The following is a 12,794-nucleotide window of genomic DNA, read 5'->3' on the forward strand; positions in this document are numbered from 1 at the left end:
TTTGAGAAGTACACCTTAAAAACTTTAATTATAGCCTTTTGCCATGATCATAATCCTTTTTTTTTAAAAAATAAATGGACATTCATTTCAAATCGAAGGCTAAAAAATTATAAACTTATTTCATTTCCAAATGAAATAGAATTTAACTCATCTGTCATGTTATGTTCTCTGTATATTTGCATATATTTTTTATGCACCACCACAATCACACACCCACACTTGCGTCCACTGTGTATATTTTTATGAAACTGTCCGTGTGTCCAAACACTACGACAGCGCCTCATAGATATGTCCTCCGAGCTTCCTTCTCAGCTCGTCGTTTTCTCTCTGCAGCACTTTATTCTGAGAAAGAAACAAAGATGCAAACTTGAAAAAAATTGCATATTCTGTGTGAATTCTGTAAGCTGAATGTTTTTGGTGAAAATTGCAGAAGCGTCTGAAGTCAGCTGCAGAAGGCTGGCATAAATGAAAGAAATAGGCAGAAGCAGCAGGGGGGAAAAAGCATAAATCTGCAAAACATGCATAGAACAACTATTGAAAAGCAGCGAAAACTTTCAGTCAATGTAAAAACTCCAGCTAAGGAGAATTAGAAGCACTGCTTACAAAGACAATCTGTAAAGTCACAGCAGTTTATAAGCAAAACATGAGCTAAACAGTTAAAGGTAGCTATCATGTGATAGCCTAAGGCAATGTACTTCATTCTATATACACCCCTGAAAAAGCTAAAACCAGCTACAATATTGATGATAGCATGTAGGCTATGTTGACCTACAGTAACAAACTCCATGCAGTATGAGGAAAAACCCATGTAAAAGCTAATGCTTACAGCATTTACACAACAGTCAGAATCATATAAAACATTGAATTTTTCAGCAAGTGGTTCTGAACTGTAATTCTGCCCAGGCAAAAGAATCAGTTTGGCTTAACCTTGTGTCTGAGTGCCTCCACTACCAGGTCTCTGCCTCCTCTGACGTTCTGCTCCTTTCTTGAAGCTCGGAAAGCGTCGCCGATAGCTGACACCAGGACAGGAGCCTGAAAAGGTTTGAAAATAATTCCATTTGGAAGAATAAACACACACACAAAAAAATCCCTCTGTCCCCACCAAGGTTGTCTAACTTGTTCTTTTCTGTTTACTACGGAGGGAATACTCACAAGCTTCTGGCTCTGGAACAGGTAGCAGTGGTACATGTCAGCCGCAGGATGCTGCGCTATAAAGCCAAAGACTTTGGGGGAGTCGCGCAGGACGGCACAGAAGGAGACGGTGGGGAGAGGGCAGGAGTACAGGAGGAACTGAGGGCAGCAAACATGAGGAGAACATTGAAACTAAGGCACTAAATGTACAGTTGAAACCAGAAGTTTACATACACTGAATAAAAAGATGCATAGATATTTTTTCCCCCCCACTGTCTGAAGTTAAATCAGACAAAACCTCTCCATAGGGCCAATAGGGTCTAGCAAATAGCTAGTTTTTTATTGGTCTAATGTGATATTCTAATTTTAGGAGACAATGTTTTTTATTTTGTTTTTTTACCAGAAAGCAATAATCACTAAAATTGCCTCCAAAAAAATAAATGCTTGAAATATTTCACTCAATGCGTTATGAATGAATGACCATTTTACTTTCTGAGATGAATGGTAAGATTTACTGCACTTTTACACAATGTTCTATGTTTTTAGAGCTGTACTAGCAAACTGAAATAAGGTAAGTTGATCAAAAATACAGTGGAATATGATTCTAACATTAAGCTAATTAGCATCTTTGCCTAGCACAGCAGTTCAACATCAATATGAAGTTCCAGCTAACAAACTGAAGCCTCTGAGTTTTACCCCCCCCCCCAAAAAAAAGTGACTACCAGGCTTTGGGCCATGGCTGTACTGTCATTGGAGTGGCCAATCAGAATGCTTCTTTCACACACCTTGGTTTTGTATTCCAAAATGTCAATCCCGCTCATGGACAGGAAGATGAGGACTTTGCTCTTCTTCGCTGCTTTTTCTGAGTTGAATTTTTCAGGCTTCTTGAGAGAGGAATAAATAAAATGTCAACTCACAGGTTGGATTGAAAATTGAAACACATTTGACATATTAGCCTTTAAAAATAACATTTGCTCAAGTTTAAAAAAAAAATTGATTGAAGTTAATGATTCAGACACACACTGTTTGTGGAGATACGATCTGAAACAGTGTGACAGTAATTCCTGACCTTCACACTCTGAACAGCTTCCTCCAGGATCTGCTGTCCAGAGGGCCGGACCACCTCAACCCGGCCAAGAAACTGGTTAGAAACAGAAAGTGGTGTTCAAGAAACAGCTTTTTCTCGAAATTAACCTCATTATCTCAGTTTCATACAGTATTATATACACCAACGCTGAAGCTTTTTGTGCTTATTTTTTTAAACACATAAAAAAAAAAAACTACCTTTACAGTAAAAGAGATATCACTTTCATCCTCTAAAATGTCGCTCATCTTTTGGCTTGTTCCCAAATGAAAATCTGAAACCAGCAGCAAATACATATGAAAATAAGTACAAGTTTGTCAAACAAAATGAAAAGCTAAAGATCTAATCTTACCTTTGGTGAATTTACTAAAGTGTTCAGGTTTCTTGTTGCTGTCCAGACCGAAGGGTATAAAGTCTGCTGGAGTTAATGAGTAACAAACATGTCTTCCTTATTGCTCTTCAGCTGATAACTGAGGCTGTTGGGAAGCTTTGCTGACCATTTTAATGATTTTAATGATACTAATAAATTCACGAACCAGTTTTTTATTTAATCAATCTGGGACAGACTGTTCCTAAAGTTTCTCTGGTAATATTATATATACACATATATATATTAAAAATAGTAATATGATAAATATTTTTTCTATTTTTAAGTATTTTTGATCATTATTTCCACTGGTTTTGGATGCTGTGCGGCTGGAAGGATTTTTACCTTTTTACCTTTGAACATGTAGAGAAACGTTTCAGAGTTTTGTGTCTGTGGTAAGGCAGAGGATGGGGGCGATCCATTACTCCCATCCCAGCGTAGAACACGTTTCACTGGTTACTTCAGGCGGACATTCCTCTGTGCTGGAGGTTTGGATCCCAGCAGTGGATAGGAAAGTTAGCCAAGTCAAAACTTATTCAGAAAATTTATTTCATCTCCCCTTTTAGCACATTAACTTTTTTTCAGAAAAGCCAAAAATCACCTCAAGCTAGTAAAAAAACATTTTTGAAAAGTTATTTTGGAATTTTGCTGTTTCAGTCAACCTTTTCTGATAGCACAGAATGATCTATCATTACCATTAATGACTCTACAAGTGAAAATATTTTTACCGTCACTTTAATCAGTGCTGTTTCTGTTTGATGAGCACCAGGTGCATTATTAGTGTAGAACCTCCAGCCCCAAATAACAAAAGTTAAGATAAATTGCATAAAATTAAAAACTTCTATGTCCCTGAATTAAAAGTAGCGTTTCTATGGCATAGCCACATTTTCACTAAAGATTTTGGCAAAAAAATACCTATTTTCTTGTCATAAGAAAAGTTTACTAAAAAATTATTCTTTTTTAGTAAACTTTGATGTTGTAGACAACAGTGCCTCTAATAACACTCTGGCAACATCAGTAACCTCCCCCACAAAGAATCATATCCGCTGCATTTATTGCGTACAGTAAGTGCCATTTCATCAATATGCATTCATATACATTTATTTTGAAATCAAAGTCCATACAGGGAACGTCAATATCAGACATCATTGACGTTAAGCAGCGACAGTGATGATGAATGCGATGAGATGACAGGAAGGAAAGCCCAACATAAACATTTAATGACATCTGCCAAACATGTTAAAACTGCATATCGAATGATTAGATCTGCCCAATATGATCGATACTATCGGCTCATCTGAATTTAATCGATCACAGAAAGTAACTGAATAAAGTGAATATGGATGTGAATCAGAATTGCACCAACTGGTTGTAAGAAGTTTTTCCTGCTGAGTTTAGGCAGAGACTGACGGAACAGGAAAGCCTCCCTTAAATGATGTTTAACACGATTTAAAATAGCCGTTTCCTGCTTTTCCAGTCTAAACTAACTGAAGACTGTTCCTTCAGTTTGGGGCGGTGAGGTTGGTGGTGGGTGGAGGCCGACGGGGTCTATGAGTCGTTGACAGACATGCTCTCCATGGCGTTGGGGAGGTTTTGGTCTCCTCCTTCCATCTTCTTCTTTTTCTTCCCTCCATCCTGCTGCTTCTTTGCTTTCTTGGACATCTCCTGATCGATGGGGGCCGGCTTAACGAACTTAATGATTTCCGTCAAACCTGGCAGGTGGACAATAAAAAAAAGAAAGAAAGAAGTCACTCACGGACTGCGTCCAGAACAGAGACGTGTTCTGCCTGGCCAGCTGATGCCCAGTCTTACCGGGAGGCATGAAGTCCCTGAGCTTCTCTGGAACGACGATGCCTTCGTCCGTCTGGTAGTTCTCCAGGATGGCGCACATGACGCGTGTCGTTGCGCACATGGTCGCATTTAACATGTGCACAAACTCTGCCTGCAAGAACACGACAAGAGCAAGACGAGTGTTTAGCACTTTGGTCTACCTGGAGGAGGCTCGACTGCTCAAAGTGCTGGTGTTACCAAGGCAGCATTCAGAATATAACTTACTGATCTTAACTTAAAAATATCAGACGGTCTGGAAAATAAAATCTGAAGTAAAAATTCTATAGGTCTAAAATAAATCAAAACTACAACTATAGAATCAGCTGGTTTTAATGAAAATTAATGAAAACCAGCAAAATTATTGTCTTGATGGAGGAAGTTGTGACCACCCACATTCTGGTTGTCATTTATGACCAAAATTTGTAAGAAAGTAAATGTCAAAACTTAAGGAAATTCTTATAAATTAATTTATCCTCATCTGTTGGCTGCTAATGGAGAAAAAGCTCTTAGCTTCTCCTCATTTTAAAACATAAGCTTTATGCATGGAACCATATTTTAATAGATACATGATGATAATATTATTGGATTAATATGACATCAGTTAATCTAAACTGTAGACTGATGTAGAATGTTTAAAAAAGACACAAATGAAAGAAAGCAGGAAAATGAAAGACTAAAACAAAAAGGGAGCAAAAACCAAAGAAAGCACAAAAGAAAGAAAAACAGAATAGAGGAGGAAACATGAAAAAGAATGAAAGAGAAAAGCACAAAAAGAAACAGAAGGAAAAGCAAGGAAGGAAAAACAAGGGACAAGGACACAAAGAAGTAAAGGAAACAGAAGAAAAGGAAGAGAGGAAGAAGGAACATAAGGGGGAAAAGCATAAAAGGACAAAACAGAGGGAAGGAGGAAAACAAGGAAGTAAAAGAGGGAGTATAATAGAAGAGAGGAAGGGGAGAATTAGATCAGGAAAAACAAACATTTCTCCTTAATCTTATTTTCTTTCTCCATATTAATCCAGATCTGCGCAGACAGCAACTTTAATTGATTTAACAGAAGTTATGTCTTTTTTCTAAATAATATGACTGAATTATTTTCCACGATCTTCAATCACGTCTTTTTCATTCCAGCACGATGACACCCAGAGTTTTTTATAGATTATGCTGAACCCGAGCACTCACCTTATCCATCATCTTTTTGGTCTGTCCGTAGCGGATGCGGAGCCGCCTGGCCTGGTAGTCTGTGCAGTTGGAGCAGGAGACCAGCTCTCTGAAGGCCCCTGATCCGGGGAACCAGGCCTCCAGGTCCAGCTTCTTACTGGCTGCGTGGTTCAGGGCCCCTGCAAGGACGACAACCATGAAGTGGACACTCCACGAAGCCGACGCGTCAGCTCCAGGCTCTCACCGCTGGAGACCTTACCGGAGACGATGTTGACGATGCGATAAGGAATTCCCAGTGACTGGTAGAACTCCTCTGCTGTTCCGATCATCTCGTCAAACATCTCCCATGACTTTCCGTCGTGAGGGGAGGCGTAGACGAACTGCTCTATCTGCACGCACAGACACCAGAATCAGTCTGAGAGCTGTCAGACTGCTAATATTTCACATGATGTTTGCATCTACGTCGACGTAGAACATGACTTTTATACCACCGCTAGCTAGAGATGAAGACAAAACCAAAAATACATCAACTATAGAGAATCGCAATTCCTAGTTCTGTCCAGATTATCTCTCTATCATACTGCCATGACATGGTGACAGTTTCAACAAATATGTAACTAAAAAAAAAAAAGTTTTTTTATATAAAAGTTACATACAGCAGCTTTAAACATAACCTGATGGAAAATGATGCAGTGTGGAACCATATAGAGCAGGGGTGTGAAACTCGTTTTCATTTTGGGCCAGATCAAAAATCTGAATGCTCTTAAAGGGCCGGTTACGCCAGAATATATTGATAAAACCCATTAAACTCTTCAAATATTAATAAACAGCTGTTTGTTTCTGCATTCAATAAGTGTTTCTTAAAATTAAATTATATTTAACATCTCTCCAGGATTTTGTGAATGTTTTTTGTAATTTTTGCTTTAAAAATTACAGATGTTATGGTGCTGATTTAGAAATGTTTGCAAGGAACTTTTACAATACTTGCGCTAATGTATGATATTGAAAGTCACATTTTACTACTTGCTGTATCGATCACACCCTATAACTTGACATCAAGTAAAGGTGAGGCAGCACTGACTTAAACCCAATGTTTTTGTATTAATTTTGAGAAACATTTGCAGTAAAATCAGAAAAAATATTGATTTTGTGTGAATTTTGCTTATTTGTGAACAACTGGAGGAACCTCTTGATGTAATTTGCGGTATAGAGGACCCCATAAAAGCTGCAGAGGGCCAGATTTGGCCCACGGGCCTTCTGTTTGACACATTGTTTTACAAGACTTGAACTTTAAATTTTTGAAAAACCTGGATTTTTTTTTTTTCCACCTGCTATCTTGTTTGACAAATGTATCACGTCTTCTATTTATTTATTTCAACGTTAAGATGAAATATTATAGCCAGACCGTTATTTTTTGTTTTATTACGAGAAAGCAGTCCCGGTATTAGGAGAACTCGGTAATACTTTTATGAAAACTCAACGCGAAAAATAACTAAAACTTATGATGGGGAATGTTGAGCATCTTGTGAAGTTTTATAAATAAGAAAATACTTAATCTTTTAACACATTAGTGTCAAATTAACTCTTTATCAGTAGAGTGTATTTGTGAAAGAATCAAACGAATTGATCCGGTCACATCAGAAGCTTTTTCCTCATTAAAATGACTTAATTTTAAGGCGTTATGGTAAAATTGCATCTTTTTTTGTGCTAATATTATGGCAATATTCTTGTAATGAAATACAAATTCTTACGTAAGGGATGACTGAAATAAACTGAACTGAAAAAACAAGAATTTAATATGGAGTAAATTAACTTTATTATTGTTTTCAGCGATCCTCCTCCTGTTGAATCGTTCCCTCATTCTCTACATGGAGTACTTTCTTTTTTCTCTACATCTTCGCTGCAGATCCTCTCCTTCCTGTTTGCCTTCTGTCTCGCAATAGTGCGAGAAAATTTGTGCCGCTTGTTAAAGATGCTGCGCCTTCTGATGTGCAATTTATCTCAGAGGATTTCAGATTTAGTTGTAATTTTTAACATTTTTTTGAGTGATATTTCTCCAGTAAAAGTCTTTTTCTACAAAATGAAAATGTTGTTGATTAAACTATAATAACCCTAACCTTCCTTGTGTTTACAAACTAGACGACAACCCAAGAAATATATCCTTTGAAATTTAAAATGTTTCATGATAGCATCCTTTCTAGAGAGATTAGAGAGATTTCCACATCTCCAAAAATGCCAATATTGTAAAATTTAAATAATTTATTTGTTGTAGTACAGTGTAAATTACATCTATTTCATGGTAATTGTATAGTTCCCCATTATCTAAACCATTTTAATCATAAATCTGATTTAAATTATTTTTTTCTTTTCTATTAAACTGTCACTTATACATTCAAAAAGACCAGTAAGATTTATAATACTGCTGGGCAACAATCCATTAAATTAAAAATGCAAAAATTACCTTACTGTGATTTTTTTTTTTTAGATTCATCTGCTCAACAATAAGCTGTTTTTTAAAAAATAAAATCTGTATATAATTATAGATCCAAAGCATAAAAACCCTTCAGACTGTTGCCTTGTTAAAAGAAAGAGTCAATTTCCAAATTTTTTGGGTCTCTGATTGTTTTCGGTTTTATTTGCCACATTTTTTTTTACCATTCTCCACTTGTGGCAAGGGGCCGAACAAAATTCTTCCAAGGGCCAGAAATGGCCCACAGGCCACACCTTGGACACCCTTGGTTTGCACTCTCTTTTCCTCTCATCAGTCACATAATCTCTAGACGGCTTGAGTAGGAAAAAATTGTTTCTGATTTGAATCATTGCCCCAAAAAGCTGAATTGCCAGACACTTAAAGATTAGCATTTCTGTCATTGACCTTTTCGAACTGGTGCACCCTGAAGATGCCGCGGGTGTCCCTCCCGTGGGAGCCCACTTCCTGCCTGAAGCAGGTGGAGAAGCCGGCGTAGCGGATGGGCAGGTCCTCAGGCTTCAGCCACTCTTCCCTCAGGAAGGCCGCGATTGGCTGCTCCGAGGTGGCGATGAGGTACTTCTCGTCGATGGAGCTGTCGTCTGATTTCTCGCTGCTCTTACCGATCACCTGGAGGAAATGTGGGACGGGAGGCAGGAAGTCGACACGACGATTACAACAGATTTAAGATGCATTGTGCTTTCCCTGTTGGATTACGTGGAGAAAAATTGCAGGATTTGTTGCTGTTGTCTCGCTGTTGGAAGAGAAGTTTACTGTCCGACTCAGATATTTTGAATTTCAATCAAAATAAACTAGTGCAACAATCAAAATAGTCCAACAAGAAAAAAGAGTAATGTCAACATAACATGTCCGAAAGACAGTGGGAAGAAACATACGCTTATTTAATTTTGTTTTTTTAATATACATATGACGTATTTTACTTCTAATACATGTATGGCTTTTGGGACATAAATGAAATCAGAGTTTATGGAGGTTTCACCAACTCAAATCTAAGAATTTTTAAGCTCATTTTAAGACCAATATGAATGGAATTTAAGACAACAGAAATGGCCAAATGTCGTCTAGTCAATTGGTGATGAATTTGCATGTTGGCATCAGATAGCTAACTCGCTAGCAAGGGCATATTAACAGCTAGTTAGCAGTAGGCTCAAGCAACTTGAGTCTTGAAACTTAATGAAGCCATCTGAGTGTGACTCAAACCTTTGCCTGACAGAAAGTCAGGCAAAAATACTTAGAATATACAAGATTAAATAGACAAGACAAAACTTAAAACCTGTGATTTATGTTTTAGCCAACTTACTTTTTTAAGAGCATCTAAGACACTTTAACCTTCCGATTGTGTTAGTTTTCTGTTACTATCAATGGTGTTTAGAACCTCAGACTTAAAAGCAAAAAAAAATATTACTCAAACTGTTTTTCTATTTGGAGAAAACCTGGTCAGTTTGGGTTACTTTAATAGGCTTCATTTTCTATCAAAAATGCATTTAAGGCCTTAATCTGTGCTACACGAGGACTTACGGCCTTAATTTAAGAATTTTAAAGAATGCAGACATCTTGAGAAAGGGATATTAAAACCTAACAAAAATCACAGTTATTTAAAAAGCTAGCCGGTGATCATTTCCAGATTTATGTAGAAAATGCAGTTATTAGTTATGGCCACCAGAGGGAACCATTGCAACTGTAGTGCACTGACTAAATCATAAACAGAAAAACGTCTCCCAACTGATCCATTTTTCATTTAATTTATCTGATTTTTGAATTTTGAACAGTTTATTTAATCCCCCATTAAGAACAGCTGCAGGACAGGAAGTCTCTACTGAAACAAACAGACTACAGAATTCAGTTGAGATTTACAAACCTTATAAAGTTCCTCGTCAAACTGGCTGAGCTGGGCCACTTCCTGCATGACCTCTTTCCTCATGAAGAACGGCGTGTACAGCATGGTGTAGTTCTTGCTGTGGAGGATTCTTAAGGCAAAGTTGATCAGAGCCTGCTCCAGGAACACCAGGGGCCCCTGGGAGCAAAACGGGAGAGCAAAAAAATTAGCAGCCACTTCCGGAACGTACAGCTGAAGGATTAAAACTTCGGTCAGAAATGTTCTTCTTGGTGAGTTATGCCTGCACAGTTGGGGCCGCAACATTTTTATCGTAGAGGAGCAACAAAGCAATCCTGTCTTAGTACACACAGAGGAGCTCACCTTTAGAAAGTAACCTCTGCTCCCAGCCACAACGGCTCCTCTCTCTCCGTCAAAGCCGTCGATCATGACCACCAGGTCAACGTGAGAGTACTTCTTCTGGACGCTGCAGTCGCCCCAGGTACGCTCTACCTTGTTGTCTGCATCCTGACGGAAGAGTTCAAAATCACCAAGTGTTCAGCTAATGTTTCTATCCATCTACTGTTACATTTTGTCCAATTGAAATGTAACAGTGAGGTTATAGTAGTGATGCTCTGACTGAAATCAGGAAACTTTCAGCCTGATGGGCAGCGACCTAGCAAGTTGGAAGCTTAAAAATCCAATCCTTTAATGCGTACCGAAACTCTTCAGTGAATACATTACTACTCAGTGTTTGTCATTTCCAGTAGCTGGAAATGGCAACTCTTCAGAGAAGAGTTTAAGCTGACTCCATGGGAGGTACGTACATTTAGGAAGCTATTTCAGCTAAAACCTCACTCACGTTACAAGAGAGAGAGCAGGAGTGTCAGCAGATAACAGGAAGGCTAAGCATATCACAGCCAAGTTGTGTTTTATCTTTTATCTGAATTTGGAAATATTGGCAGTTTTTTTCAAAATGTCAGTCAAGAAAAGGCAAGTTAAGGTAAGGATCTCCATTCTCCAGAGAGTATATACTGATTGACTATTCACAGAAATCAGAAAATATTTGATCTGTACGTGTGTGTGTGTGTGTGTGTGTGCGTGTGGGGGTGTGTGTGTGTGTGTGTGTGTGACATGAACGTATATGCGAGAGCCTGATGAACCTGCAGATTTAAACACTATTATTACTAGATTCATTTGGTGTGATCCACTGCCTACCTCGTCATTGCTGACCGGTACAGACGGATGCAGGAGGTTGCCGATCTCCCTCTGATACTCGAACCTCTCCGCCTCCAGCTTCATCCTCTCCCGGTCAGTTTTCTCCACCGCCTCGTCCACAAGCAAACGCACCTTTTTGATCTGTGTTACTGTCAGCGCCTGATCCAAGAAGGAGAGTCAAAAGAAAAGAGTAAGAAAGAGAGCGAGAAAGAGAGAGGAGAACATGCGTGGATGTGTCCGTAACACCCACCGACAGCGTTTCAGCTGTTAGGTCCTCCAGGTTCTGGGCTTCCTCTGGCACAGACTCATCGTCCCCTACTGGTTCCTTTTTCTGCAATGACACAGAATTATGATTGAAAATATCTACTCAACATTACAAGCAGAAGCGTTTTCTGTTGTTGTTTTGCCTCTAATCGAAAAGTCTTTTCAGTTCTGAGTGTCGACTCCTGTTTTCATACGAGCGATCGCAAAAAACTTGAAATATTTTGTGTTGTTTTACCACAGTGAAATCAACTGAAGTTTGCAGTTTTACCCCGGAAAACTTTGGGGGGAAACCCAAAGCGTGTGAATACTTTAGCAAGGACAATCCATACCTTCATCTTCTCCCCGATGCTCTTGCTGCAGAGATTCTTGGCTTTGTTCAGGTTGTCTGCAGAGAAGCGGCCTGTCAGAAGTTACATCAGTCAGTCAGTCAGTGCATTGTGGAAAAATCTGTAATCTATAAAATCTTTCATGACTTTAGTAAGAATTTTTTAAATATTACATTTGGGATTTGGGGATTTTATAATATCCATAAAAATATCAGCGTTATTCTGAACCAAAATGAAAGAGTCAGTAGCTGCTCTGCAGGGTGAGGTTGACCTGATGCTGCCGGGGATTGCATCAGATTCTACATCGTCAAGCTTACTCAGAATTAAACGTAATTTTACATTTATCTAGTTTAAGAATGATTAATTTCTCTATATTTAGTTGACCATTAAACCTCTTCATGTATAATGTTTAAGTTCTTTTTGAATGGTAACCATATGGCTTATTTGTAGTCCTAACATTACACTAGCTAAGCTAGCATTAGCTTCCTTCTGAATAACCCGCAGAAACTTGTTTTATATCCGCTTCTAGCTCTTTGCTTTGCTACAGCAGAAAATTTCAACTCCTCTCATGATATTGTATTTATTTACCCCCATGAAATTGGCTTTGGTAAGGTGCTGTTCTCTGTGGGAGCGACGCTAGCCTTAGCAACATTAGCCTTATTGCTAACGTTAGTTGTCATGACTCAAACAGCACAGGTGTTTTTCGCACTCACATTTTCTCCACTCCGTGTCAGCGGCCACCAGTTTATCCACCAACGTAACGTCCTTAAACCTTTTCCTCTGAGTCTCGCGGATGATTTCAGGGTCACCGCCTTTGTCGGTCCGAAACAAGTCCAAGTCGAGCACCATGTTTCCACGCCGCCTGCCTGTCAGAGAGAGACTGAATGGAGCAGTACCAGAGAGCCAGCTGCTAACCGGGTTGCCAGATCCGACCGGTGTTTCCACATTTCCACGCCGTCACGTAAGTTGCGCTTCTAAACATTGTTTTATGGCTATGGCGCAAGATTGTGGTGCTTTCAGGTGCACGAGGTGCTGAATAAAGGTTTTGAAAAATTCTAAAGTTATTTATTCAATCTTTGTTATAAAATATCAGCAAAGTCGAGTTGCAATGTTCA

General features: G+C 38.8%; 2 protein-coding genes and 1 long non-coding RNA gene across 5 annotated transcripts in view; 1 reads left to right on the forward strand and 2 right to left on the reverse strand.

Moving 5' to 3' along the window:
• The window catches only part of LOC116720590 (uncharacterized), a 957,300-nt gene that overhangs the window by 726,122 nt on the left and 218,384 nt on the right, over nt 1-12,794 (forward strand). The gene's annotated exons all lie outside the window — the stretch shown is intronic.
• Nucleotides 10-2,674, reverse strand: LOC116720565 (PTB domain-containing engulfment adapter protein 1). 3 transcript variants are annotated; one of them, XM_032563910.1, is made up of 7 exons: nt 2,568-2,674; nt 2,416-2,489; nt 2,201-2,272; nt 1,917-2,012; nt 1,153-1,290; nt 928-1,032; nt 10-342 (listed from the first exon to the last, which is right to left on the reverse strand). In XM_032563910.1, the coding sequence occupies exons 2-7, from the start codon at nt 2,461-2,463 to the stop codon at nt 268-270; spliced, it is 534 nt and encodes a 177-aa protein (XP_032419801.1). In that variant the 5' UTR covers nt 2,464-2,489; nt 2,568-2,674; the 3' UTR covers nt 10-267. The 3 variants fall into 3 exon arrangements, with proteins under 3 accessions (XP_032419801.1, XP_032419811.1, XP_032419793.1); XM_032563920.1 differs by having other exon boundaries at nt 952-1,032; nt 1,917-2,015; XM_032563902.1 differs by having other exon boundaries at nt 1,917-2,015.
• On the reverse strand, nt 3,620-12,587 carry sars1 (seryl-tRNA synthetase 1). The gene is made up of 11 exons (XM_032563666.1): nt 12,393-12,587; nt 11,683-11,753; nt 11,340-11,420; nt 11,090-11,248; nt 10,256-10,399; nt 9,917-10,072; nt 8,446-8,667; nt 5,830-5,959; nt 5,592-5,749; nt 4,395-4,524; nt 3,620-4,294 (listed from the first exon to the last, which is right to left on the reverse strand). The coding sequence occupies exons 1-11, from the start codon at nt 12,526-12,528 to the stop codon at nt 4,131-4,133; spliced, it is 1,551 nt and encodes a 516-aa protein (XP_032419557.1). The 5' UTR covers nt 12,529-12,587; the 3' UTR covers nt 3,620-4,130.

The sequence above is a fragment of the Xiphophorus hellerii genome, chromosome 1 (assembly GCF_003331165.1).
Source record: "Xiphophorus hellerii strain 12219 chromosome 1, Xiphophorus_hellerii-4.1, whole genome shotgun sequence".
Classification (NCBI taxonomy): domain Eukaryota; kingdom Metazoa; phylum Chordata; class Actinopteri; order Cyprinodontiformes; family Poeciliidae; genus Xiphophorus; species Xiphophorus hellerii.

What these genes read in the sequence shown, in the direction of transcription:
- LOC116720565 (XM_032563902.1), bottom strand. Translation starts at nt 2,463, where the DNA reads ATGAGCGACATTTTAGAGGATGAAAGTGATATCTCTTTTACTGTAAAG. An exon ending in AAGCTGTTCAGAGTGTGAAG is followed by an intron (nt 2,016 to 2,200) that starts GTCAGGAATTAC and finishes TCCTCTCTCAAG; the next exon opens with AAGCCTGAAAAATTCAACTC. An exon ending in TGGAGGCACTCAGACACAAG is followed by an intron (nt 343 to 927) that starts GTTAAGCCAAAC and finishes TTTCTTTCTCAG; the next exon opens with AATAAAGTGCTGCAGAGAGA.
- sars1 (XM_032563666.1), bottom strand. Translation starts at nt 12,528, where the DNA reads ATGGTGCTCGACTTGGACTTGTTTCGGACCGACAAAGGCGGTGACCCT. An exon ending in GGGTGCACCAGTTCGAAAAG is followed by an intron (nt 5,960 to 8,445) that starts GTCAATGACAGA and finishes CTGTGCGTGCAG; the next exon opens with ATAGAGCAGTTCGTCTACGC. An exon ending in CCAAAAAGATGATGGATAAG is followed by an intron (nt 4,525 to 5,591) that starts GTGAGTGCTCGG and finishes GTGTTCTTGCAG; the next exon opens with GCAGAGTTTGTGCACATGTT.